The 25,817-nt window shown below is 42.7% G+C and overlaps 2 protein-coding genes across 2 annotated transcripts in view; one reads left to right on the forward strand and one right to left on the reverse strand.

Moving 5' to 3' along the window:
* The window catches only part of LOC134573382 (metabotropic glutamate receptor 6-like), a 60,335-nt gene extending 44,165 nt beyond the window's left edge, over positions 1 to 16,170 (reverse strand). The window contains exon 1 of the mRNA XM_063433116.1: positions 15,690 to 16,170. Within this exon, the coding sequence (XP_063289186.1) occupies positions 15,690 to 16,163 (474 nt within the window). The 5' untranslated portion in view covers positions 16,164 to 16,170. The remainder of the gene's footprint in view (positions 1 to 15,689) is intronic.
* Positions 16,171 to 16,190: 20 nt separating this feature from the next.
* Positions 16,191 to 25,817, forward strand: part of ABT1 (activator of basal transcription 1) — a 73,380-nt gene continuing 63,753 nt past the window's right edge. The window contains exon 1 of the mRNA XM_063433126.1: positions 16,191 to 16,282. Coding sequence (XP_063289196.1) covers positions 16,270 to 16,282 — 13 coding nt within the window. The 5' untranslated portion in view covers positions 16,191 to 16,269. The remainder of the gene's footprint in view (positions 16,283 to 25,817) is intronic.

Here is a 25,817-nt window from a genome sequence, read left to right on the forward strand (position 1 = left end):
CTTTCTTTATCTTCTGGAACCCCCACCCACCAGTCTCCAAGTACTGAATCTTAACATGTTCCTTGTGTTCAGGATCCATTTAGGAGTCTGCCTGCTTTCTGGATTATCCCATTATAGAAGTCTACCTATTATCTGGATGCCATCAGCAGTGTTGACATATTCTGAATAACCAGATATGTATTAACAAAAAAATGGTGGGCACACCCGGTTGTCAGCCATATGCAAATGATTTAAGCAATTAATATACAGATGAGGGTGCTCACTCATAAAGCCGTATTTCCAAAAGGCTACTAATACAATATTATAATACTGAAAGAGGAGCACAACCAACACTTTATTGTACAGGAACACAATTAACAGGTATCACCACTATCCAAAATATACATTAAAGTATACATATAGTCATACATATACAATCATTATGCAAGCTCTGACTTAAATAAAAAAAATTAGGATCAGGAATTAACAATCTGGAATATGCAGACTAGGTGGTATTACCCCAAATGCAAAAAAGAATGGATACCTATATAGGAGTGTTAACCAAAAAGTACATACCAGAACCAATAGAACCTATTAAAGCAAAAGTCTCAGTATAGCTCCCAACGTTTCGGCGCTGTACACCTTTATCAGGGTGGTGATTCCTGCCACGTGTGTTCATGTACAATAAAGTGATTTGTATTTTAGCTGGTTGTGCCCCTCTCTCAGTATTAGAATATTCTGAATAACCAACAAACCTTCGCTAATATTATGGATACTCCAGCAGTCACGGTCTATATTACGGATACTCCAGCAGTCACGGTCTATATTACGGATACTCCAGCAGTCACGGTCTATACTCTGGATCCTCCAGTAGTCTCAGTCTATATTATTGACCTTCCAGCAATCTCTCAATTCTCCAACAGTCTTGTTATATTGTATTCCCCTGCAGTCTCTGTCTATATTCTGGATCACGCAGCAGTCTGTCTATATTCTGGATCACGCAGCAGTCTGTCTATATTCTGGATCACGCAGCAGTCTGTCTATATTCTGGATCACGCAGCAGTCTCTGTCTATATTCTGGATCACGCGGCAGTCTCTGTCTATATTCTGGATCATGCAGCAGTCTCTGTCTATATTCTGGATCATGCAGCAGTCTCTGTCTATATTCTGGATCACGCGGCAGTCTCTGTCTATATTCTGGATCACGCGGCAGTCTCTGTCTATATTCTGGATCACGCGGCAGTCTCTCTCTATATTCTGGATCACGCGCTAGTCTCAGTCTATATTCTGGATCACGTAGCAGTCTCGCTATATTCTGGATCACGCAGCAGTCTCTGTCTATATTCTGGATCATGCAGCAGTCTCTGTCTATATTCTGGATCATGCAGCAGTCTCTGTCTATATTCTGGATCACGCAGCAGTCTCTGTCTATATTCTGGATCACGCAGCAGTCTCTGTCTATATTCTGGATCACGCAGCAGTCTCTGTCTATATTCTGGATCACGCAGCAGTCTCGCTATATTCTGGATCACGCGCTAGTCTCAGTCTATATTCTGGATCACGCGCTAGTCTCAGTCTATATTCTGGATCACGCGGCAGTCTCTGTCTATATTCTGGATCATGCAGCAGTCTCTGTCTATATTCTGGATAACGCAGCAGTCTCAGTCTATATTCTGGATCACGCGCTAGTCTCAGTCTATATTCTGGATCACGTAGCAGTCTGTCTATATTCTGGATCACGCAGCAGTCTCTGTCTATATTCTGGATCACGCAGCAGTCTCTGTCTATATTCTGGATCACGCAGCAGTCTCGCTATATTCTGGATCACGCAGCAGTCTCTGTCTATATTCTGGATCACGCGCTAGTCTCAGTCTATATTCTGGATCACGCGCTAGTCTCAGTCTATATTCTGGATCACGCGCTAGTCTCAGTCTATATTCTGGATCACGCGCTAGTCTCAGTCTATATTCTGGATCATGCAGCAGTCTCTGTCTATATTCTGGATCACGCAGCAGTCTCTGTCTATATTCTGGATCACGCAGCAGTCTCTGTCTATATTCTGGATCACGCAGCAGTCTCTGTCTATATTCTGGATCACGCAGCAGTCTCTGTCTATATTCTGGATCACGCAGCAGTCTCGCTATATTCTGGATCACGCGCTAGTCTCAGTCTATATTCTGGATCACGCGCTAGTCTCAGTCTATATTCTGGATCACGCGGCAGTCTCTGTCTATATTCTGGATCATGCAGCAGTCTCTGTCTATATTCTGGATAACGCAGCAGTCTCAGTCTATATTCTGGATCACGCGCTAGTCTCAGTCTATATTCTGGATCACGTAGCAGTCTGTCTATATTCTGGATCACGCAGCAGTCTCTGTCTATATTCTGGATCACGCAGCAGTCTCTGTCTATATTCTGGATCACGCAGCAGTCTCGCTATATTCTGGATCACGCAGCAGTCTCTGTCTATATTCTGGATCACGCGCTAGTCTCAGTCTATATTCTGGATCACGCGCTAGTCTCAGTCTATATTCTGGATCACGCGCTAGTCTCAGTCTATATTCTGGATCATGCAGCAGTCTCTGTCTATATTCTGGATCACGCAGCAGTCTCAGTCTATATTCTGGATCACGCAGCAGTCTCTGTCTATATTCTGGATCACGCAGCAGTCTCTGTCTATATTCTGGATCACGCAGCAGTCTCTGTCTATATTCTGGATCACGCGCTAGTCTCAGTCTATATTCTGGATCACGCGCTAGTCTCAGTCTATATTCTGGATAACGCAGCAGTCTCAGTCTATATTCTGGATCACGCGCTAGTCTCAGTCTATATTCTGGATCATGCGGCAGTCTCTGTCTATATTCTGGATCATGCAGCAGTCTCTGTCTATATTCTGGATCATGCAGCAGTCTCGGTCTATATTCTGGATCACGCAGCAGTCTCTGTCTATATTCTGGATCATGCAGCAGTCTCTGTGTATATTCTGGATCATGCAGCAGTCTCTGTCTATATTCTGGATCACACAGCAGTCTCTGTCTATATTCTGGATCATGCGGCAGTCTCTGTGTATATTCTGGATCATGCAGCAGTCTCTGTGTATATTCTGGATCATGCAGCAGTCTCTGTGTATATTCTGGATCATGCAGCAGTCTCTGTCTATATTCTGGATCATGCAGCAGTCTCTGTCTATATTCTGGATCACACAGCAGTCTCTGTCTATATTCTGGATCATGCGGCAGTCTCTGTCTATATTCTGGATCATGCAGCAGTCTCTGTGTATATTCTGGATCATGCAGCAGTCTCTGTCTATATTCTGGATCACGCAGCAGTCTCTGTCTATATTCTGGATCACGCAGCAGTGTCTGTCTATATTCTGGATCATGCAGCAGTCTCTGTCTATATTCTGGATCACGCAGCAGTCTCTGTCTATATTCTGGATCACGCAGCAGTCTCAGTCTATATTCTGGATCATGCAGCAGTCTCAGTCTATATTCTGGATCATGCAGCAGTCTCTGTCTATATTCTGGATCATGCAGCAGTCTCTGTCTATATTCTGGATCATGCAGCAGTCTCTGTCTATATTCTGGATCACGCGGCAGTCTCTGTCTATATTCTGGATCATGCAGGAGTCTCGCTATAGTCTGAATGCTCAGCAGTCTCTGTCTATATTCTGGATCATGCAGCAGTCTCTGTCTATATTCTGGATCACGCGGCAGTCTCTGTCTATATTCTGGATCACACAGCAGTCTCTGTCTATATTCTGGATCATGCGGCAGTCTCTGTCTATATTCTGGATCATGCAGCAGTCTCTGTCTATATTCTGGATCACGCGGCAGTCTCTGTCTATATTCTGGATCATGCAGCAGTCTCTGTCTATATTCTGGATCACGCAGCAGTCTCTGTCTATATTCTGGATCATGCAGCAGTCTCTGTCTATATTCTGGATCACGCAGCAGTCTCTGTCTATATTCTGGATCATGCAGCAGTCTCAGTCTATATTCTGGATCATGCAGCAGTCTCTGTCTATATTCTGGATCATGCAGCAGTCTCTGTCTATATTCTGGATCATGCAGCAGTCTCTGTCTATATTCTGGATCACGCGGCAGTCTCTGTCTATATTCTGGATCATGCAGGAGTCTCGCTATAGTCTGAATGCTCAGCAGTCTCTGTCTATATTCTGGATCACGCAGCAGTCTCTGTCTATATTCTGGATCATGCAGCAGTCTCTATCTATATTCTGGATCACGCAGCAGTCTCTGTCTATATTCTGGATCACGCAGCAGTCTCAGTCTATATTCTGGATCATGCAGCAGTCTCTGTCTATATTCTGGATCATGCAGCAGTCTCTGTCTATATTCTGGATCATGCAGCAGTCTCTGTCTATATTCTGGATCACGCGGCAGTCTCTGTCTATATTCTGGATCATGCAGGAGTCTCGCTATAGTCTGAATGCTCAGCAGTCTCTGTCTATATTCTGGATCACACAGCAGTCTCTGTCTATATTCTGGATCATGCAGGAGTCTCGCTATAGTCTGAATGCTCAGCAGTCTCTGTCTATATTCTGGATCACGCAGCAGTCTCTGTCTATATTCTGGATCATGCAGCAGTCTCAGTCTATATTCTGGATCACGCAGCAGTCTCTGTCTATATTCTGGATCACGCAGCAGTCTCAGTCTATATTCTGGATCATGCAGCAGTCTCTGTCTATATTCTGGATCATGCAGCAGTCTCTGTCTATATTCTGGATCATGCAGCAGTCTCTGTCTATATTCTGGATCACGCGGCAGTCTCTGTCTATATTCTGGATCATGCAGGAGTCTCGCTATAGTCTGAATGCTCAGCAGTCTCTGTCTATATTCTGGATCACACAGCAGTCTCTATCTATATTCTGGATCACGCAGCAGTCTCTGTCTATATTCTGGATCACGCAGCAGTCTCAGTCTATATTCTGGATCATGCAGCAGTCTCTGTCTATATTCTGGATCATGCAGCAGTCTCTGTCTATATTCTGGATCACGCGGCAGTCTCTGTCTATATTCTGGATCACGCGCTAGTCTCAGTCTATATTCTGGATCATGCAGGAGTCTCGCTATAGTCTGAATGCTCAGCAGTCTCTGTCTATATTCTGGATCATGCAGCAGTCTCTGTCTATATTCTGGATCATGCAGCAGTCTCAGTCTATATTCTGGATCACGCGCTAGTCTCTGTCTATATTCTGGATCATGCAGGAGTCTCGCTATAGTCTGAATGCTCAGCAGTCTCTGTCTATATTCTGGATCACGCGCTAGTCTCAGTCTATATTCTGGATCACGCGCTAGTCTCAGTCTATATTCTGGATCACGCAGCAGTCTCAGTCTATATTCTGGATCACGCAGCAGTCTCTGTCTATATTCTGGATCATGCAGGAGTCTCGCTATAGTCTGAATGCTCAGCAGTCTCTGTCTATATTCTGGATCACGCGGCAGTCTCTGTCTATATTCTGGATCACGCGCTAGTCTCAGTCTATATTCTGGATCATGCAGGAGTCTCGCTATAGTCTGAATGCTCAGCAGTCTCTGTCTATATTCTGGATCATGCAGCAGTCTCTGTCTATATTCTGGATCATGCAGCAGTCTCAGTCTATATTCTGGATCACGCGCTAGTCTCTGTCTATATTCTGGATCATGCAGGAGTCTCGCTATAGTCTGAATGCTCAGCAGTCTCTGTCTATATTCTGGATCACGCGCTAGTCTCAGTCTATATTCTGGATCACGCGCTAGTCTCAGTCTATATTCTGGATCACGCAGCAGTCTCAGTCTATATTCTGGATCACGCAGCAGTCTCTGTCTATATTCTGGATCATGCAGGAGTCTCGCTATAGTCTGAATGCTCAGCAGTCTCTGTCTATATTCTGGATCACGCGGCAGTCTCTGTCTATATTCTGGATCACGCGCTAGTCTCAGTCTATATTCTGGATCACGCGCTAGTCTCAGTCTATATTCTGGATCATGCGGCAGTCTCTGTGTATATTCTGGATCATGCAGCAGTCTCTGTCTATATTCTGGATCACGCAGCAGTCTCAGTCTATATTCTGGATCATGCAGGAGTCTCGCTATAGTCTGAATGCTCAGCAGTCTCTGTCTATATTCTGGATCACGCGCTAGTCTCAGTCTATATTCTGGATCACGCGCTAGTCTCTGTCTATATTCTGGATCATGCAGGAGTCTCGCTATAGTCTGAATGCTCAGCAGTCTCTGTCTATATTCTGGATCACGCGCTAGTCTCAGTCTATATTCTGGATCACGCGCTAGTCTCAGTCTATATTCTGGATCACGCAGCAGTCTCAGTCTATATTCTGGATCACGCAGCAGTCTCTGTCTATATTCTGGATCATGCAGGAGTCTCGCTATAGTCTGAATGCTCAGCAGTCTCTGTCTATATTCTGGATCACGCGGCAGTCTCTGTCTATATTCTGGATCACGCGCTAGTCTCAGTCTATATTCTGGATCACGCGCTAGTCTCAGTCTATATTCTGGATCATGCGGCAGTCTCTGTGTATATTCTGGATCATGCAGCAGTCTCTGTCTATATTCTGGATCACGCGCTAGTCTCTGTCTATATTCTGGATCATGCAGGAGTCTCGCTATAGTCTGAATGCTCAGCAGTCTCTGTCTATATTCTGGATCACGCGCTAGTCTCAGTCTATATTCTGGATCACGCGCTAGTCTCAGTCTATATTCTGGATCACGCGCTAGTCTCAGTCTATATTCTGGATCATGCAGCAGTCTCTGTCTATATTCTGGATCACGCAGCAGTCTCAGTCTATATTCTGGATCACGCAGCAGTCTCTGTCTATATTCTGGATCATGCAGCAGTCTCTGTCTATATTCTGGATCACGCAGCAGTCTCTGTCTATATTCTGGATCACGCGCTAGTCTCAGTCTATATTCTGGATCACGCGCTAGTCTCAGTCTATATTCTGGATAACGCAGCAGTCTCAGTCTATATTCTGGATCACGCGCTAGTCTCAGTCTATATTCTGGATCATGCGGCAGTCTCTGTCTATATTCTGGATCATGCAGCAGTCTCTGTCTATATTCTGGATCATGCAGCAGTCTCGGTCTATATTCTGGATCACGCAGCAGTCTCTGTCTATATTCTGGATCATGCAGCAGTCTCTGTGTATATTCTGGATCATGCAGCAGTCTCTGTCTATATTCTGGATCACACAGCAGTCTCTGTCTATATTCTGGATCATGCGGCAGTCTCTGTGTATATTCTGGATCATGCAGCAGTCTCTGTGTATATTCTGGATCATGCAGCAGTCTCTGTCTATATTCTGGATCATGCAGCAGTCTCTGTCTATATTCTGGATCACACAGCAGTCTCTGTCTATATTCTGGATCATGCGGCAGTCTCTGTCTATATTCTGGATCATGCAGCAGTCTCTGTGTATATTCTGGATCATGCAGCAGTCTCTGTCTATATTCTGGATGACGCAGCAGTCTCTGTCTATATTCTGGATCACGCAGCAGTGTCTGTCTATATTCTGGATCATGCAGCAGTCTCTGTCTATATTCTGGATCACGCAGCAGTCTCTGTCTATATTCTGGATCACGCAGCAGTCTCAGTCTATATTCTGGATCATGCAGCAGTCTCAGTCTATATTCTGGATCATGCAGCAGTCTCTGTCTATATTCTGGATCATGCAGCAGTCTCTGTCTATATTCTGGATCATGCAGCAGTCTCTGTCTATATTCTGGATCACGCGGCAGTCTCTGTCTATATTCTGGATCATGCAGGAGTCTCGCTATAGTCTGAATGCTCAGCAGTCTCTGTCTATATTCTGGATCATGCAGCAGTCTCTGTCTATATTCTGGATCACGCGGCAGTCTCTGTCTATATTCTGGATCACACAGCAGTCTCTGTCTATATTCTGGATCATGCGGCAGTCTCTGTCTATATTCTGGATCATGCAGCAGTCTCTGTCTATATTCTGGATCACGCGGCAGTCTCTGTCTATATTCTGGATCATGCAGCAGTCTCTGTCTATATTCTGGATCACGCAGCAGTCTCTGTCTATATTCTGGATCATGCAGCAGTCTCTGTCTATATTCTGGATCACGCAGCAGTCTCTGTCTATATTCTGGATCACGCAGCAGTCTCAGTCTATATTCTGGATCATGCAGCAGTCTCTGTCTATATTCTGGATCATGCAGCAGTCTCTGTCTATATTCTGGATCATGCAGCAGTCTCTGTCTATATTCTGGATCACGCGGCAGTCTCTGTCTATATTCTGGATCATGCAGGAGTCTCGCTATAGTCTGAATGCTCAGCAGTCTCTGTCTATATTCTGGATCACGCAGCAGTCTCTGTCTATATTCTGGATCATGCAGCAGTCTCTGTCTATATTCTGGATCACGCAGCAGTCTCTGTCTATATTCTGGATCACGCAGCAGTCTCAGTCTATATTCTGGATCATGCAGCAGTCTCTGTCTATATTCTGGATCATGCAGCAGTCTCTGTCTATATTCTGGATCATGCAGCAGTCTCTGTCTATATTCTGGATCACGCGGCAGTCTCTGTCTATATTCTGGATCATGCAGGAGTCTCGCTATAGTCTGAATGCTCAGCAGTCTCTGTCTATATTCTGGATCACACAGCAGTCTCTGTCTATATTCTGGATCATGCAGGAGTCTCGCTATAGTCTGAATGCTCAGCAGTCTCTGTCTATATTCTGGATCATGCAGCAGTCTCTGTCTATATTCTGGATCACGCGGCAGTCTCTGTCTATATTCTGGATCACGCGCTAGTCTCAGTCTATATTCTGGATCATGCAGGAGTCTCGCTATAGTCTGAATGCTCAGCAGTCTCTGTCTATATTCTGGATCATGCAGCAGTCTCTGTCTATATTCTGGATCATGCAGCAGTCTCAGTCTATATTCTGGATCACGCGCTAGTCTCTGTCTATATTCTGGATCATGCAGGAGTCTCGCTATAGTCTGAATGCTCAGCAGTCTCTGTCTATATTCTGGATCACGCGCTAGTCTCAGTCTATATTCTGGATCACGCGCTAGTCTCAGTCTATATTCTGGATCACGCAGCAGTCTCAGTCTATATTCTGGATCACGCAGCAGTCTCTGTCTATATTCTGGATCATGCAGGAGTCTCGCTATAGTCTGAATGCTCAGCAGTCTCTGTCTATATTCTGGATCACGCGCTAGTCTCAGTCTATATTCTGGATCATGCAGGAGTCTCGCTATAGTCTGAATGCTCAGCAGTCTCTGTCTATATTCTGGATCATGCAGCAGTCTCTGTCTATATTCTGGATCATGCAGCAGTCTCAGTCTATATTCTGGATCATGCAGCAGTCTCAGTCTATATTCTGGATCACGCGCTAGTCTCTGTCTATATTCTGGATCATGCAGGAGTCTCGCTATAGTCTGAATGCTCAGCAGTCTCTGTCTATATTCTGGATCACGCGCTAGTCTCAGTCTATATTCTGGATCACGCGCTAGTCTCAGTCTATATTCTGGATCACGCAGCAGTCTCAGTCTATATTCTGGATCACGCAGCAGTCTCTGTCTATATTCTGGATCACGCGCTAGTCTCAGTCTATATTCTGGATCACGCGCTAGTCTCAGTCTATATTCTGGATCACGCGCTAGTCTCAGTCTATATTCTGGATCACGCGCTAGTCTCAGTCTATATTCTGGATCATGCGGCAGTCTCTGTGTATATTCTGGATCATGCAGCAGTCTCTGTCTATATTCTGGATCACGCAGCAGTCTCAGTCTATATTCTGGATCATGCAGGAGTCTCGCTATAGTCTGAATGCTCAGCAGTCTCTGTCTATATTCTGGATCACGCGCTAGTCTCAGTCTATATTCTGGATCACGCGCTAGTCTCAGTCTATATTCTGGATCACGCAGCAGTCTCAGTCTATATTCTGGATCACGCAGCAGTCTCTGTCTATATTCTGGATCATGCAGGAGTCTCGCTATAGTCTGAATGCTCAGCAGTCTCTGTCTATATTCTGGATCACGCGGCAGTCTCTGTCTATATTCTGGATCACGCGCTAGTCTCAGTCTATATTCTGGATCACGCGCTAGTCTCAGTCTATATTCTGGATCATGCGGCAGTCTCTGTGTATATTCTGGATCATGCAGCAGTCTCTGTCTATATTCTGGATCACGCGCTAGTCTCTGTCTATATTCTGGATCATGCAGGAGTCTCGCTATAGTCTGAATGCTCAGCAGTCTCTGTCTATATTCTGGATCACGCGCTAGTCTCAGTCTATATTCTGGATCACGCGCTAGTCTCAGTCTATATTCTGGATCACGCAGCAGTCTCAGTCTATATTCTGGATCACGCAGCAGTCTCTGTCTATATTCTGGATCATGCAGGAGTCTCGCTATAGTCTGAATGCTCAGCAGTCTCTGTCTATATTCTGGATCACGCGGCAGTCTCTGTCTATATTCTGGATCACGCGCTAGTCTCAGTCTATATTCTGGATCACGCGCTAGTCTCAGTCTATATTCTGGATCATGCGGCAGTCTCTGTGTATATTCTGGATCATGCAGCAGTCTCTGTCTATATTCTGGATCACGCAGCAGTCTCAGTCTATATTCTGGATCACGCAGCAGTCTCTGTCTATATTCTGGATCATGCAGCAGTCTCTGTCTATATTCTGGATCACGCAGCAGTCTCTGTCTATATTCTGGATCACGCGCTAGTCTCAGTCTATATTCTGGATCACGCGCTAGTCTCAGTCTATATTCTGGATAACGCAGCAGTCTCAGTCTATATTCTGGATCACGCGCTAGTCTCAGTCTATATTCTGGATCATGCGGCAGTCTCTGTGTATATTCTGGATCATGCGGCAGTCTCTGTGTATATTCTGGATCATGCGGCAGTCTCTGTCTATATTCTGGATCATGCAGCAGTCTCGGTCTATATTCTGGATCACGCAGCAGTCTCTGTCTATATTCTGGATCATGCAGCAGTCTCTGTGTATATTCTGGATCATGCAGCAGTCTCTGTCTATATTCTGGATCACACAGCAGTCTCTGTCTATATTCTGGATCATGCGGCAGTCTCTGTGTATATTCTGGATCATGCAGCAGTCTCTGTGTATATTCTGGATCATGCAGCAGTCTCTGTCTATATTCTGGATCATGCAGCAGTCTCTGTCTATATTCTGGATCACACAGCAGTCTCTGTCTATATTCTGGATCATGCGGCAGTCTCTGTCTATATTCTGGATCATGCAGCAGTCTCTGTCTATATTCTGGATCACGCGGCAGTCTCTGTCTATATTCTGGATCATGCAGCAGTCTCTGTCTATATTCTGGATCACGCAGCAGTCTCTGTCTATATTCTGGATCATGCAGCAGTCTCTGTCTATATTCTGGATCACGCAGCAGTCTCTGTCTATATTCTGGATCACGCAGCAGTCTCAGTCTATATTCTGGATCATGCAGCAGTCTCTGTCTATATTCTGGATCATGCAGCAGTCTCTGTCTATATTCTGGATCATGCAGCAGTCTCTGTCTATATTCTGGATCACGCGGCAGTCTCTGTCTATATTCTGGATCATGCAGGAGTCTCGCTATAGTCTGAATGCTCAGCAGTCTCTGTCTATATTCTGGATCATGCAGCAGTCTCTGTCTATATTCTGGATCACACGGCAGTCTCTGTCTATATTCTGGATCACGCGCTAGTCTCAGTCTATATTCTGGATCATGCAGGAGTCTCGCTATAGTCTGAATGCTCAGCAGTCTCTGTCTATATTCTGGATCATGCAGCAGTCTCTGTCTATATTCTGGATCATGCAGCAGTCTCAGTCTATATTCTGGATCACGCGCTAGTCTCTGTCTATATTCTGGATCATGCAGGAGTCTCGCTACAGTCTGAATGCTCAGCAGTCTCAGTCTATATTCTGGATCACGCGCTAGTCTCAGTCTATATTCTGGATCACGCAGCAGTCTCAGTCTATATTCTGGATCACGCAGCAGTCTCTGTCTATATTCTGGATCATGCAGGAGTCTCGCTATAGTCTGAATGCTCAGCAGTCTCTGTCTATATTCTGGATCACGCGGCAGTCTCTGTCTATATTCTGGATCACGCGCTAGTCTCAGTCTATATTCTGGATCATGCAGGAGTCTCGCTATAGTCTGAATGCTCAGCAGTCTCTGTCTATATTCTGGATCACGCAGCAGTCTCTGTCTATATTCTGGATCACGCAGCAGTCTCTGTCTATATTCTGGATCACGCAGCAGTCTCTGTCTATATTCTGGATCACGCAGCAGTCTCGCTATATTCTGGATCACGCAGCAGTCTCTGTCTATATTCTGGATCACGCGCTAGTCTCAGTCTATATTCTGGATCACGCGCTAGTCTCTGTCTATATTCTGGATCATGCAGCAGTCTCTGTCTATATTCTGGATCACGCAGCAGTCTCTGTCTATATTCTGGATCACGCGCTAGTCTCAGTCTATATTCTGGATCACGCGCTAGTCTCAGTCTATATTCTGGATCATGCGGCAGTCTCTGTGTATATTCTGGATCATGCGGCAGTCTCTGTCTATATTCTGGATCATGCAGCAGTCTCTGTCTATATTCTGGATAACGCAGCAGTCTCAGTCTATATTCTGGATCACGCGCTAGTCTCAGTCTATATTCTGGATCATGCGGCAGTCTCTGTGTATATTCTGGATCATGCGGCAGTCTCTGTCTATATTCTGGATCATGCAGCAGTCTCTGTCTATATTCTGGATCATGCAGCAGTCTCGGTCTATATTCTGGATCACGCAGCAGTCTCTGTCTATATTCTGGATCATGCAGCAGTCTCTGTGTATATTCTGGATCATGCAGCAGTCTCTGTCTATATTCTGGATCACACAGCAGTCTCTGTCTATATTCTGGATCATGCGGCAGTCTCTGTCTATATTCTGGATCATGCAGCAGTCTCTGTCTATATTCTGGATCACGCGGCAGTCTCTGTCTATATTCTGGATCATGCAGCAGTCTCTGTCTATATTCTGGATCACGCGCTAGTCTCAGTCTATATTCTGGATCACGCAGCAGTCTCTGTCTATATTCTGGATCATGCAGCAGTCTCTGTCTATATTCTGGATCACGCAGCAGTCTCAGTCTATATTCTGGATCATGCAGCAGTCTCTGTGTATATTCTGGATCATGCAGCAGTCTCTGTCTATATTCTGGATCATGCAGCAGTCTCTGTCTATATTCTGGATCACACAGCAGTCTCTGTCTATATTCTGGATCATGCGGCAGTCTCTGTCTATATTCTGGATCATGCAGCAGTCTCTGTCTATATTCTGGATCACGCGGCAGTCTCTGTCTATATTCTGGATCATGCAGCAGTCTCTGTCTATATTCTGGATCACGCAGCAGTCTCAGTCTATATTCTGGATCACGCGCTAGTCTCAGTCTATATTCTGGATCACGCGCTAGTCTCAGTCTATATTCTGGATCACGCAGCAGTCTCTGTCTATATTCTGGATCATGCAGTAGTCTCTGTCTATATTCTGGATCACGCAGCAGTCTCTGTCTATATTCTGGATCATGCAGCAGTCTCTGTCTATATTCTGGATCATGCAGCAGTCTCTGTCTATATTCTGGATCACGCGGCAGTCTCTGTCTATATTCTGGATCACGCGCTAGTCTCAGTCTATATTCTGGATCACGCAGCAGTCTCTGTCTATATTCTGGATCATGCAGCAGTCTCTGTCTATATTCTGGATCATGCAGCAGTCTCTGTCTATATTCTGGATCACGCGGCAGTCTCTGTCTATATTCTGGATCATGCAGGAGTCTCGCTATAGTCTGAATGCTCAGCAGTCTCTGTCTATATTCTGGATCATGCAGCAGTCTCTGTCTATATTCTGGATCATGCAGCAGTCTCTGTCTATATTCTGGATCACGCGGCAGTCTCTGTCTATATTCTGGATCACGCGCTAGTCTCAGTCTATATTCTGGATCATGCAGGAGTCTCGCTATAGTCTGAATGCTCAGCAGTCTCTGTCTATATTCTGGATCATGCAGCAGTCTCTGTCTATATTCTGGATCATGCAGCAGTCTCAGTCTATATTCTGGATCACGCGCTAGTCTCAGTCTATATTCTGGATCACGCGGCAGTCTCTGTCTATATTCTGGATCATGCAGCAGTCTCAGTCTATATTCTGGATCATGCAGCAGTCTCTGTCTATATTCTGGATCATGCAGCAGTCTCAGTCTATATTCTGGATCACGCGCTAGTCTCAGTCTATATTCTGGATCACGCGGCAGTCTCTGTCTATATTCTGGATCACGCGCTAGTCTCAGTCTATATTCTGGATCACGCGCTAGTCTCAGTCTATATTCTGGATCACGCAGCAGTCTCTGTCTATATTCTGGATCATGCAGCAGTCTCTGTCTATATTCTGGATCATGCAGCAGTCTCTGTCTATATTCTGGATCACGCGGCAGTCTCTGTCTATATTCTGGATCACGCGCTAGTCTCAGTCTATATTCTGGATCACGCAGCAGTCTCTGTCTATATTCTGGATCATGCAGCAGTCTCTGTCTATATTCTGGATCATGCAGCAGTCTCTGTCTATATTCTGGATCACGCGGCAGTCTCTGTCTATATTCTGGATCATGCAGGAGTCTCGCTATAGTCTGAATGCTCAGCAGTCTCTGTCTATATTCTGGATCATGCAGCAGTCTCTGTCTATATTCTGGATCATGCAGCAGTCTCTGTCTATATTCTGGATCACGCGGCAGTCTCTGTCTATATTCTGGATCACGCGCTAGTCTCAGTCTATATTCTGGATCATGCAGGAGTCTCGCTATAGTCTGAATGCTCAGCAGTCTCTGTCTATATTCTGGATCATGCAGCAGTCTCTGTCTATATTCTGGATCATGCAGCAGTCTCAGTCTATATTCTGGATCACGCGCTAGTCTCAGTCTATATTCTGGATCACGCGGCAGTCTCTGTCTATATTCTGGATCATGCAGCAGTCTCAGTCTATATTCTGGATCATGCAGCAGTCTCTGTCTATATTCTGGATCATGCAGCAGTCTCAGTCTATATTCTGGATCACGCGCTAGTCTCAGTCTATATTCTGGATCACGCGGCAGTCTCTGTCTATATTCTGGATCACGCGCTAGTCTCAGTCTATATTCTGGATCACGCGCTAGTCTCAGTCTATATTCTGGATCACGCAGCAGTCTCTGTCTATATTCTGGATCATGCAGCAGTCTCTGTCTATATTCTGGATCATGCAGCAGTCTCTGTCTATATTCTGGATCACGCAGCAGTCTCTGTCTATATTCTGGATCACGCAGCAGTCTCTGTCTATATTCTGGATCATGCAGCAGTCTCTGTCTATATTCTGGATCACGCAGCAGTCTCTGTCTATATTCTGGATCACGCAGCAGTCTCTGTCTATATTCTGGATCACGCAGAACTTTATTAAATAAGTTAACTGCTGCAATGACTCAAAAGCCAAAAGACCAACAAGAAAACAGATCTATGATCTAATTCCAGCCAAAACTAAGTCAACTTAACCAAAGTACAGAAAGACCGTTAAGCCAATCTCCTGAACCATCTCGATTTAATGGATCTCATTTTATGAAGAACTAGAATCATTTATGGAGTAACACTGTTTATCTGGAGCCACTGGTCCAACCAAGTAAAAGTAGAAAGAAAGGGAATATCTTACAGCAAAGAGTCTCAGGACATTGGCGACCATGATTGAGACGGAGCTGGCCGAGGCTCCGATCACTCCCACCACCCTCTCCGGCCTGCTGAGGATGGGTGGCTCTCCATTAGCACAGCGAATGTCGGAGGTGTCTTTCTGTATCAGTGCTTGTACAAAGGTGAGAGACTGCTCCAGAGCATAGGTGTCTCGGGAACAAGTGTCGAGAATGCGTGCCCCAAGAGTCAGGTTAGGAAGGAGTTCTGGATCTCCATTTATTTGATCCAAGGCATAGAGCATTGCCTCCATGCGATGTATTCCAGCCTCCTTCTTCACTTCTCCACAGGGTACACCTGCCGGACCCTTGGCGTGAACAGGAAAAAGCCCCCCCAACGTGATATCTCCATCTATCTTTATTGAGTGAGGCTGCGTGCTCTGCTGGGCCTTTATTCCTCTCTGAAGGTACAGAATAAAGAGTAGGATTCTGGGAGAGGACATGTCTCTTGTCGATCCTCTCGGGGAGGACTGGACGAATTCTGGGATCTGTCATTCAGGCTGTGTCTCTTAATGCACCTCCGGAGGAGACCTGCAAGGACACCAGAGAATGAAGACTCACAGTGAGAACAATAACGAGGTCTCGGAGTATGTACAGAGCATTAATGTGGGGATCAAACATGGAATGAGAAAGCAGAAAGAGTGACACAAAGAACTGGTGCAGGAGAGTGAGCGAGAGAGACATACAATCAGTAAACTCCGCTCAGGATCCTGACAGTGTCTGCCCGAGGGCATCACAGCATCTATTCTTGACATCCTATTTATAAACCGAGCCAACATTCCGGCAAACCACACAGAGCCAACGTCTACACTTGTACACACTGTATCACATATACACACACACTGTATCAAATATACACATTGTATACTATATATATAAAACACAAAGCCAGCCCTGCCAACGTCTACACATATACACTGTATCAAATATATACATTGTATCACATATACACACAGTATACTATACATCACATATACACACTGTATACTATATCACATATACACACAGTGTACATGTATATTTTATATTGATTTTTATAGTACACAGTGTGCCTATGTGATGTATAGTATACAGTGTGTATGTCATATACAGTATACAGTGTGTATGTGGTACAGTGTGTAAATATACACTGTATACTATATACACACACACACATCTACACACTGTATCACATGTATCACATATACACACTGTATACTATATACAAACACACACACCTACACACTGTATTACATGTACCACATATACACACCATATCACATATATTGTGATGTATGTGATGTATAGTATACATTTACATCACATATACACACTGTACACTATACATCACTGTGAAGAAACTACACCTTTTGTTTCATTACCTTTGATTTTCCTCGTTCGGTAAATAAAACTACCAAACACCGACCACCCCCTGGCTCATTAACTACAAAGCAGACCGCAAATTAAGTGCTCTCTCTGTGCACGAAAGGAGGGAGCGGGACTTGGTCGTTGAGTGTCTGGAACTAAAATCGGACACTCGACTTCCTGAACGTCGGTCAACTTCACAAACACCTGCTTCCTTTCACCGACCAGCCAGGAGAGCGCTATTCGGTAGGTTTGTTCCAACAAACTAGGGGAACACTGCTACCTATGAGCCAGGGAAACCGCTCGCGTATTTATTCGTTTTTTAGACTTCCCGAAAGAGACTGACCGCACAGGCTTATTTCATGGAATTATTTCTGTGCAGGAGCCTCGTGTGCGGTTGGTCAAATTAAGACTTCTATGGAACTCCCGAACCCCTCAACCAATTTGGGTGATTTTTGAATATGTTGGTCCCCCAGATCAGGGCTATCAGGGGATATGACTTGTGTGGGGTTACCATAGAGTTTGGGGTACTTTCTGGGTTTTGTGGAAATGTGTGTTTTTTGTGTTTGGAGATAATTGAGTTTAATATAGTGCTTGACTCAATTATCTCCCCAGTATAGGGGAAGGATTATATCATTGTATGTAGGAGTGTCCTGGACCTGACAGCCAATGTACTTTGTCACTGTCCCCTCTCAGGTCCAGTGGGGAAGTGCCCATCCCCCCCTCCCCTGTCAGCCATGTATAGTGTGTGTATAGAAGTGTATTGTATAGGGATTTATTAAATTAATGATTTAAAAATATTCATTACACACACAGTCACAGGCAGACAGTCACACACACACACACACACACACACAGACTTACAGGCAGTTAATTACAAACACACACAGGTACAGATGGATAGTCACGTACATACAGCCACATATACAGTGTCACACATACACTGTTACATGCAGACAGTCACACACACACACACAGGCAGACAGACAGTCACACACACAGGCAGACAGACAGTCACAGACGCACAGGCAGAGGGCCACACAGACGCACAGGCAGAGGGCCACACAGACGCACAGGCAGAGGGCCACACACACGCACAGGCAGAGGGCCACACAGACGCACAGGCAGAGGGCCACACACACAGGCAGACAGCCACACACACAGGCAGACAGCCACACACACACAGGCAGACAGACACACACAGAGGAAGACAGTCACACACACGCAAAGGCAGACAGTCACACACACACAAGCGCAGACAGTCACACACACACACACAGGCAGACAGTCACACACAGCCACAGGCAGACAGTCACACACACAGACAGGCAGACAATCACACAGTTACCTCTGTTCATTATAGAGGAAGTAGTGCAGCTCCTGGATTCTGGTTGTTGGGAAAGCAGGCACTCCTTCCTGCTTCTCATGCAGCAATTACCCGGCACGACTAGCCCAGACCCGCCGCATGTTAACCCCCGCCCCCATCAAAAATTTATTTTTGTTTTTTCGTAATCCCGGGTGGAGAATAATGAAATCCTCCACCCGAGTAGCCGGCAATGTGTGAGATGTGTCGGCTGCAGGCGCCCCTCGCTCCATGGCGCCCTGTGCGGCCGCACAGCTCACACACCCCTTAGGCCGGCCCGGAGTGGGGAATGCCCCTGGAATATGTCACTGCAAACCCTGTCCATTTGTAACTGCATATAAACCAGGCGCTTAGCCTGAATAAAGCATTCCTGTACCCTTCATCTAGTTTAGGCTGATGCTTGGGTATCCAACACAAAAAGTGAGGGTGGAACAGCACTACAATACCTGATCACAAGGGGGCTGCACACCTGAATAGGAAGGTAACCCTCAAAACCTTCAAGGAAAAATCGAACAAACGATACATGTAGCGCCAAAATAAATACAATATTGTGGTAAGTAATGAAAAAAATGTCTTTTTGAGGTTTTGAAGACTTGGTACCTTTTTTTTATTACTTACCACAATATTGTATTTATTTTGGCGCTCCCTGTATCCTTTGTTCTGATGTTTGGGTATCCGTCTGATTTGCTTGGGGAATATACTTGGATGCTGTACTTCATCTGGGGAACATTTGATTCAACACCCGAACTGTGAGCTATAATCACTCAGCCTCTAGCAGTTCGGGAGGAAACAGAAACAGGTTCTGAAATACCAGTGTTCGTTACAATCAAATATACACACTGTATACTATAAAATCAAATATACTCACTGTATACTATAAAATCAAATATACTCACTGCATACTATAAAATCAAATATACCCACAGTATACTATAAAATCAAATATACTCACTGTATACTATAAAATCAAATATACTCACTGTATACTATAAAATCAAATATACTCACTGTATACTATAAAATCAAATATACACACAGTATACTATAAAATCAAATATACACACAGTATACTATAAAATCAAATATACTCACTGTATACTATAAAATCAAATATACTCACTGTATACTATATGTAGCAGAGACCTTCTGGCTGTCCATCACATTTTCTGTTTATTTTGCATCTTTCGTATGGATTTACAATATACCTAAGCATTCGTCTGGTTGTTCAGTAAAACAGCCCTATAAGACTTCAGTAAACTGCTTCATTCGGCATCCGAACCAAAGTACCGAACAATCAGACCACCCTGGAGTGAAGTGTGGCTGCAATCTACCTCCCCATTCGTTTTATTACATTCTAATTGAAAAGCACGAACACATTGCTATAGTTCCTGGGTGGCCGCCATTTCGGCATACGAACACGTGGCGGCGGCCATCTTAGCATACGAACGCTCAGCGGTGTTTGGTCGTCGAATGTCTGGAACCCAAATCGGACACTCGACTACGCAAACACCACTGAGACCTCCAGAGCTCCAGAACTGCCGACTGAAACGCACGAACAACCCGCCGTTCGGTAAAATGAATCCCACGAACAAGGGGATTCATCCAAACACCAACTCTGCCCTGGATGGCAAAGGTTTTCGGGACTCTTGACTCACGAAAGGAGACCGACCGCAAGGCCAAAATGTATGGAACTAATTTCGGCTACTGCTGCCTGTGTGGTCTGTCAAATGAACACCTCCACCTAGCTCCCGAACCCCTGGTCCGATCTGGGTGATTTTTTAATATGTTGCTCACCCAGATCAGGGCTATCAGGGGATACAACATTCATGGGTGTACCTGGTATATTTGGGGTACATCCAGGAATTGGGGAAAAATGTGTACAGTATAAGTTAATGATCTGTTAAGCTGAGGAGAGGAGATGTGTGGGAGGTAACATCTATTTGATTCTCTACTGTACTAATATTGTGGGTGTCTCTCTTGCATGGGAGAAATGCTTAAAAGCAGGGTATATGGAATAAAACATCGGTGTAATGGACCGTTTCTCTCACAAGAGGATAAAAACCGTTTAGGCGATAATCCCCTTTTCCATAGACCAGCAGCTACTGCAAGCACCAATCTCCCGGACTGCAATCTGTACGAATTCACCAACTCCCGAACTGGAAACACACGAACCCTGGAATCAGCCGAACAGGAAAAGCATACAATCCGCTTACACTCCTGGCAGTCAGCATACAATCCAATTCCCCCAAAAACGAGACGACACATCGGTTTGAGGGTCAAGCAGAATCTGAGGTGCTGGCACACCCAGCCTGGTTTTTATTGCAGTTGTTACAAATACAGGTCCGCCCACAGGGAGGTATAAAACAACCACTCACACATCAGTTACATCCCACATATTCTCTCCCCTTATCCTGAGAGGAAACTCAATTATACATACAGTTAAAACATACTTTCTAACTTTCATAACTCTAAAACCATACATCACATTCACATAAAAATACATATCCACAATCAATCAGACCAGGGGTTCAAAAGTTAGTAAAGTATCTTTTAAAACCCTTGCCAGCATGGCTTTCCGGCTCAGACCGGTTTTACAGAGCCCTCTCTTTTGGAGACAATGGAGAAGTAATGCAATTACCTCCCAGGACAGAGACAGACTCCATTGAGCACATGGGGACACAAAGACAGTAAAACACTTTAAAATACAGAAAGTCACCTTTTACACATAACACACAGACATTTCACCTATCCCCAGATAGCTGGGATCTGAGCGCACAAAACTACCGAATAGCGCGCAGATCCTACTCACACAGTTCAATTGCCATGGAGCCGAAGTTTTTAACTACACGAATGGGCTCCATGGCATAGCTATCTGGGTTAACACATTCACATAAAGTCGGGTCCATAGTCCAAAGGCAAGAGGCGGGCAAGCAGCCCCCTCCAAGGAGACGTGGCGAGGTCGGTTTCGCCACAATCGGTTCTGCTCCTGATACTGTGTCATCCAGTTATTGGGAATCGTGATGGGATGTTACTGAATTGTCTTACTGATCGTGCCTGCTACTCTATAGGATTTACTACTTGTTCCTGAGCCATTCTGGGATTACCAGCGGAAATAGGCTGTGGGAAATCAGCTCTCCGCTACATTATATATCACATATACACACTGTATACTATATATCGCATATACACTGTATACTATATATCGCATATACACTGTATACTATATATCGCATAAACACTGTATACTATATATCACATATACACTGTATACTATATATCGCATATACACTGTATACTATATATCACATATACACTGTATACTATATATCACATATACACTGTATACTATACATCACATATACACTGTATACTATATATCACATATACACTGTATACTATATATCACATGTACACACTGTATACTATATATCACATATACACTGTATACTATATATCACATATACACTGTATACTATATTTCACATGTACACACTGTATACTATATATCGCATATACACTGTATACTATATATCGCATATACACTGTATACTATATATCACATGTACACACTGTATACTACATATCACATATACACTGTATACTATATATCACATATACACTGTATACTATATTTCACATGTACACACTGTATACTATATATCGCATATACACTGTATACTATATATCGCATATACACTGTATACTATATATCGCATATACACTGTATACTATATATCACATATACACTGTATACTATATATCGCATATACACTGTATACTATATATCACATATACACTGTATACTATATATCGCATATACACTGTATACTATATATCACATATACACTGTATACTATATATCACATATACACTGTATACTATATCGCATATACACTGTATACTATATATCACATATACACTGTATACTATATATCACATATACACTGTATACTATATATCGCATATACACTGTATACTATATATCACATATACACACTTATACTATATATCACATATACACTGTATACTATATATCGCATATACACTGTATACTATATTTCACATGTACACACTGTATACTATATATCACATATACACTGTATACTATATATCACATGTACACACTGTATACTATATATCACATATACACTGTATACTATATTTCAAATGTACACACTGTATACTATATATCACATATACACTGTATACTATATATCACATGTACACACTGTATACTATATATCGCATATACACTGTATACTATATATCACATTTACACTGTATTCTATATATCGCATATACACTGTATACTATATATCACATATACACACTGTATACTATATATCACATATACACTGTATACTATATATCACATGTACACATTGTATACTATATATCACATGTACACACTGTATACTATATATCACATATACACTGTATACTATATATCACATATACACTGTATACTATATATCGCATATACACTGTATACTATATTTCACATGTACACACTGTATACTATATATCGCATGTACACACTGTATACTATATATCACATATACACTGTATACTATATATCACATGTACACATTGTATACTATATATCACATGTACACATTGTATACTATCTATCACATATACACACTGTATACTATATATCACATGTACACATTGTATACTATATATCACATGTACACACTGTATACTATATATCACATGTACACACTGTATACTATATATCACATGTACACATTGTATACTATATATCACATATACACTGTATACTATATATCACATGTACACACTGTATACTATCACATATACACACTGTATACTATATATCACATGTACACACTGTATACTATATATCGCATGTACACACTGTATACTATATATCACATATACACTGTATACTATATATCACATGTACACATTGTATACTATATATCACATGTACACATTGTATACTATCTATCACATATACACACTGTATACTATATATCACATGTACACATTGTATACTATATATCACATGTACACACTGTATACTATATATCACATGTACACACTGTATACTATATATCACATGTACACATTGTATACTATATATCACATATACACTGTATACTATATATCACATGTACACACTGTATACTATATATCACATGTACACACTGTATACTATATATCACATATACACTGTATACTATATATCGCATATACACTGTATACTATATATCACATATACACACTGTATACTATATATCACATATACACTGTATACTATATATCACATGTACACACTGTATACTATATATCACATGTACACACTGTATACTATATATCACATGTACACATTGTATACTATATATCACATATACACTGTATACTATATATCACATGTACACACTGTATACTATCACATATACACACTGTATACTATATATCACATGTACACACTGTATACTATATATCGCATGTACACACTGTATACTATATATCACATATACACTGTATACTATATATCACATGTACACATTGTATACTATATATCACATGTACACATTGTATACTATCTATCACATATACACACTGTATACTATATATCACATGTACACATTGTATACTATATATCACATGTACACACTGTATACTATATATCACATGTACACACTGTATACTATATATCACATGTACACATTGTATACTATATATCACATATACACTGTATACTATATATCACATGTACACACTGTATACTATATATCACATATACACTGTATACTATATCACATATACACACTGTATACTATATGTCACATATACACACTGTTTACTATATATCACATATACACTGTATACTATATATCACATGTACACACTGTATACTTGTCAGGATCGGGACAGGGATCCAACACGCAGAATACAAAGTGTAGTAGGTACGTATACCGGACCTTAGAATGGCCGGACTTAACGTAAGGAGTAAGTAGAGAATGGTCAGAGGCAAGCCGAGGTCGAGGGAACGAGAAGACAGGTAAGCGAGAGACAAGCCGGGTCAAAGGATAACAGAGATAAGCAGAGTAATACAAACAAGCCGGGTCAGAACCAAAGAGACAATAGACATACAAGAGCACTGAGTGACTAGACTGGCTAGAACCACGACAGGGCAATGAGCAAATGCGGCAAGCTCTATTAACCCCTTCAGGACCGGCCTGTTTTTGCGATGTTTGTACGTTAAGGACCAGAGCAGTTTTAACACTTTTGTGGTGTTTGTGTTTAGCTGTAATTTTCCGCTCTCTCATTTACGGTTCCCATACAAGTTATATACTGTTTTTTTCACGACAAGAAGGGCTTTCTTTACATACCAGTATATATATTATGTCATATATTGTATTTAAAAAAAATAATAAAATATGGTGAAAAATAAAAAAAAAACATGTTTTTGGACTTTTACTTGAAAAATCTTTTACTTATCTACAAAAGCTAATGAAAAAAACTGCTAAATAGATTCAAAATTTTGTCCCGAGTTTAAAAACACCCAGTGTTTACATGCTTTATTGCTTTTTTTTGCAAGTTATAGGCCTATAAATACAAGTAGGAAATTGCTGTTTCAATATATATATATTTTAAATGTATCAATAGTGACATTGTTACACCGTTATCTGTCATAAATCCCCGAAACACACCTAACATGTACATATTTTTTAAAGTAGACAACCCAGGGTATTCAAAATGGGGTATGTCCAGTCTTTTTTAGTAGCCACCTAGTCACAAACACTGGCCAAAGTTAGCATTTATATTTGTTTGTGTGTTAAAAATGCAAAAACCGCTAACTTTGGCCGGTGTTTGTGACTAAGTGGCTACTAAAAAAAGCTGAACATACCCCATTTGCAATACCTTGGGTTGTCTTCTTTTGCAAATGGTATGCCATCATGGGGCTAATTCTCATTCCTTGGCTACCATACGCTCTCAAAGGCAACCTAACCAATCTGACAAATTTCAATAAAAAAAAAAAAGTAAAATCAAGCCTTATATTTGACCCTGTAACTTTCACAAACACTATAAAACCTCTACATGTGGGTTACTGTTATACTCAGGAGACTTCGCTGAACACAAATATTAGTGTATCAGAACAGTAAAATATATCACAGCAATAATATCCTCAGTGAAAGAGCTGTTTGTGTGTGAAAAATGCAAAAAACTTCACTTTCACTGACAATATCATCGCTGTGATATGTTTTACTGTTTTGAAACACTAATATTTGTGTTCAGCGAAGTCTCCCGAGTAAAACAGTACCCCCATGTACAGGATTTAGGGTGTCATAGAAAGTTACAGGGTTAAACACAGTGCTAGCAAATTAAATTATCTGGACTTTTGGCCTGGGTTGGC

The sequence above is a fragment of the Pelobates fuscus genome, chromosome 9 (assembly GCF_036172605.1).
Source record: "Pelobates fuscus isolate aPelFus1 chromosome 9, aPelFus1.pri, whole genome shotgun sequence".
NCBI lineage: Eukaryota > Metazoa > Chordata > Amphibia > Anura > Pelobatidae > Pelobates > Pelobates fuscus.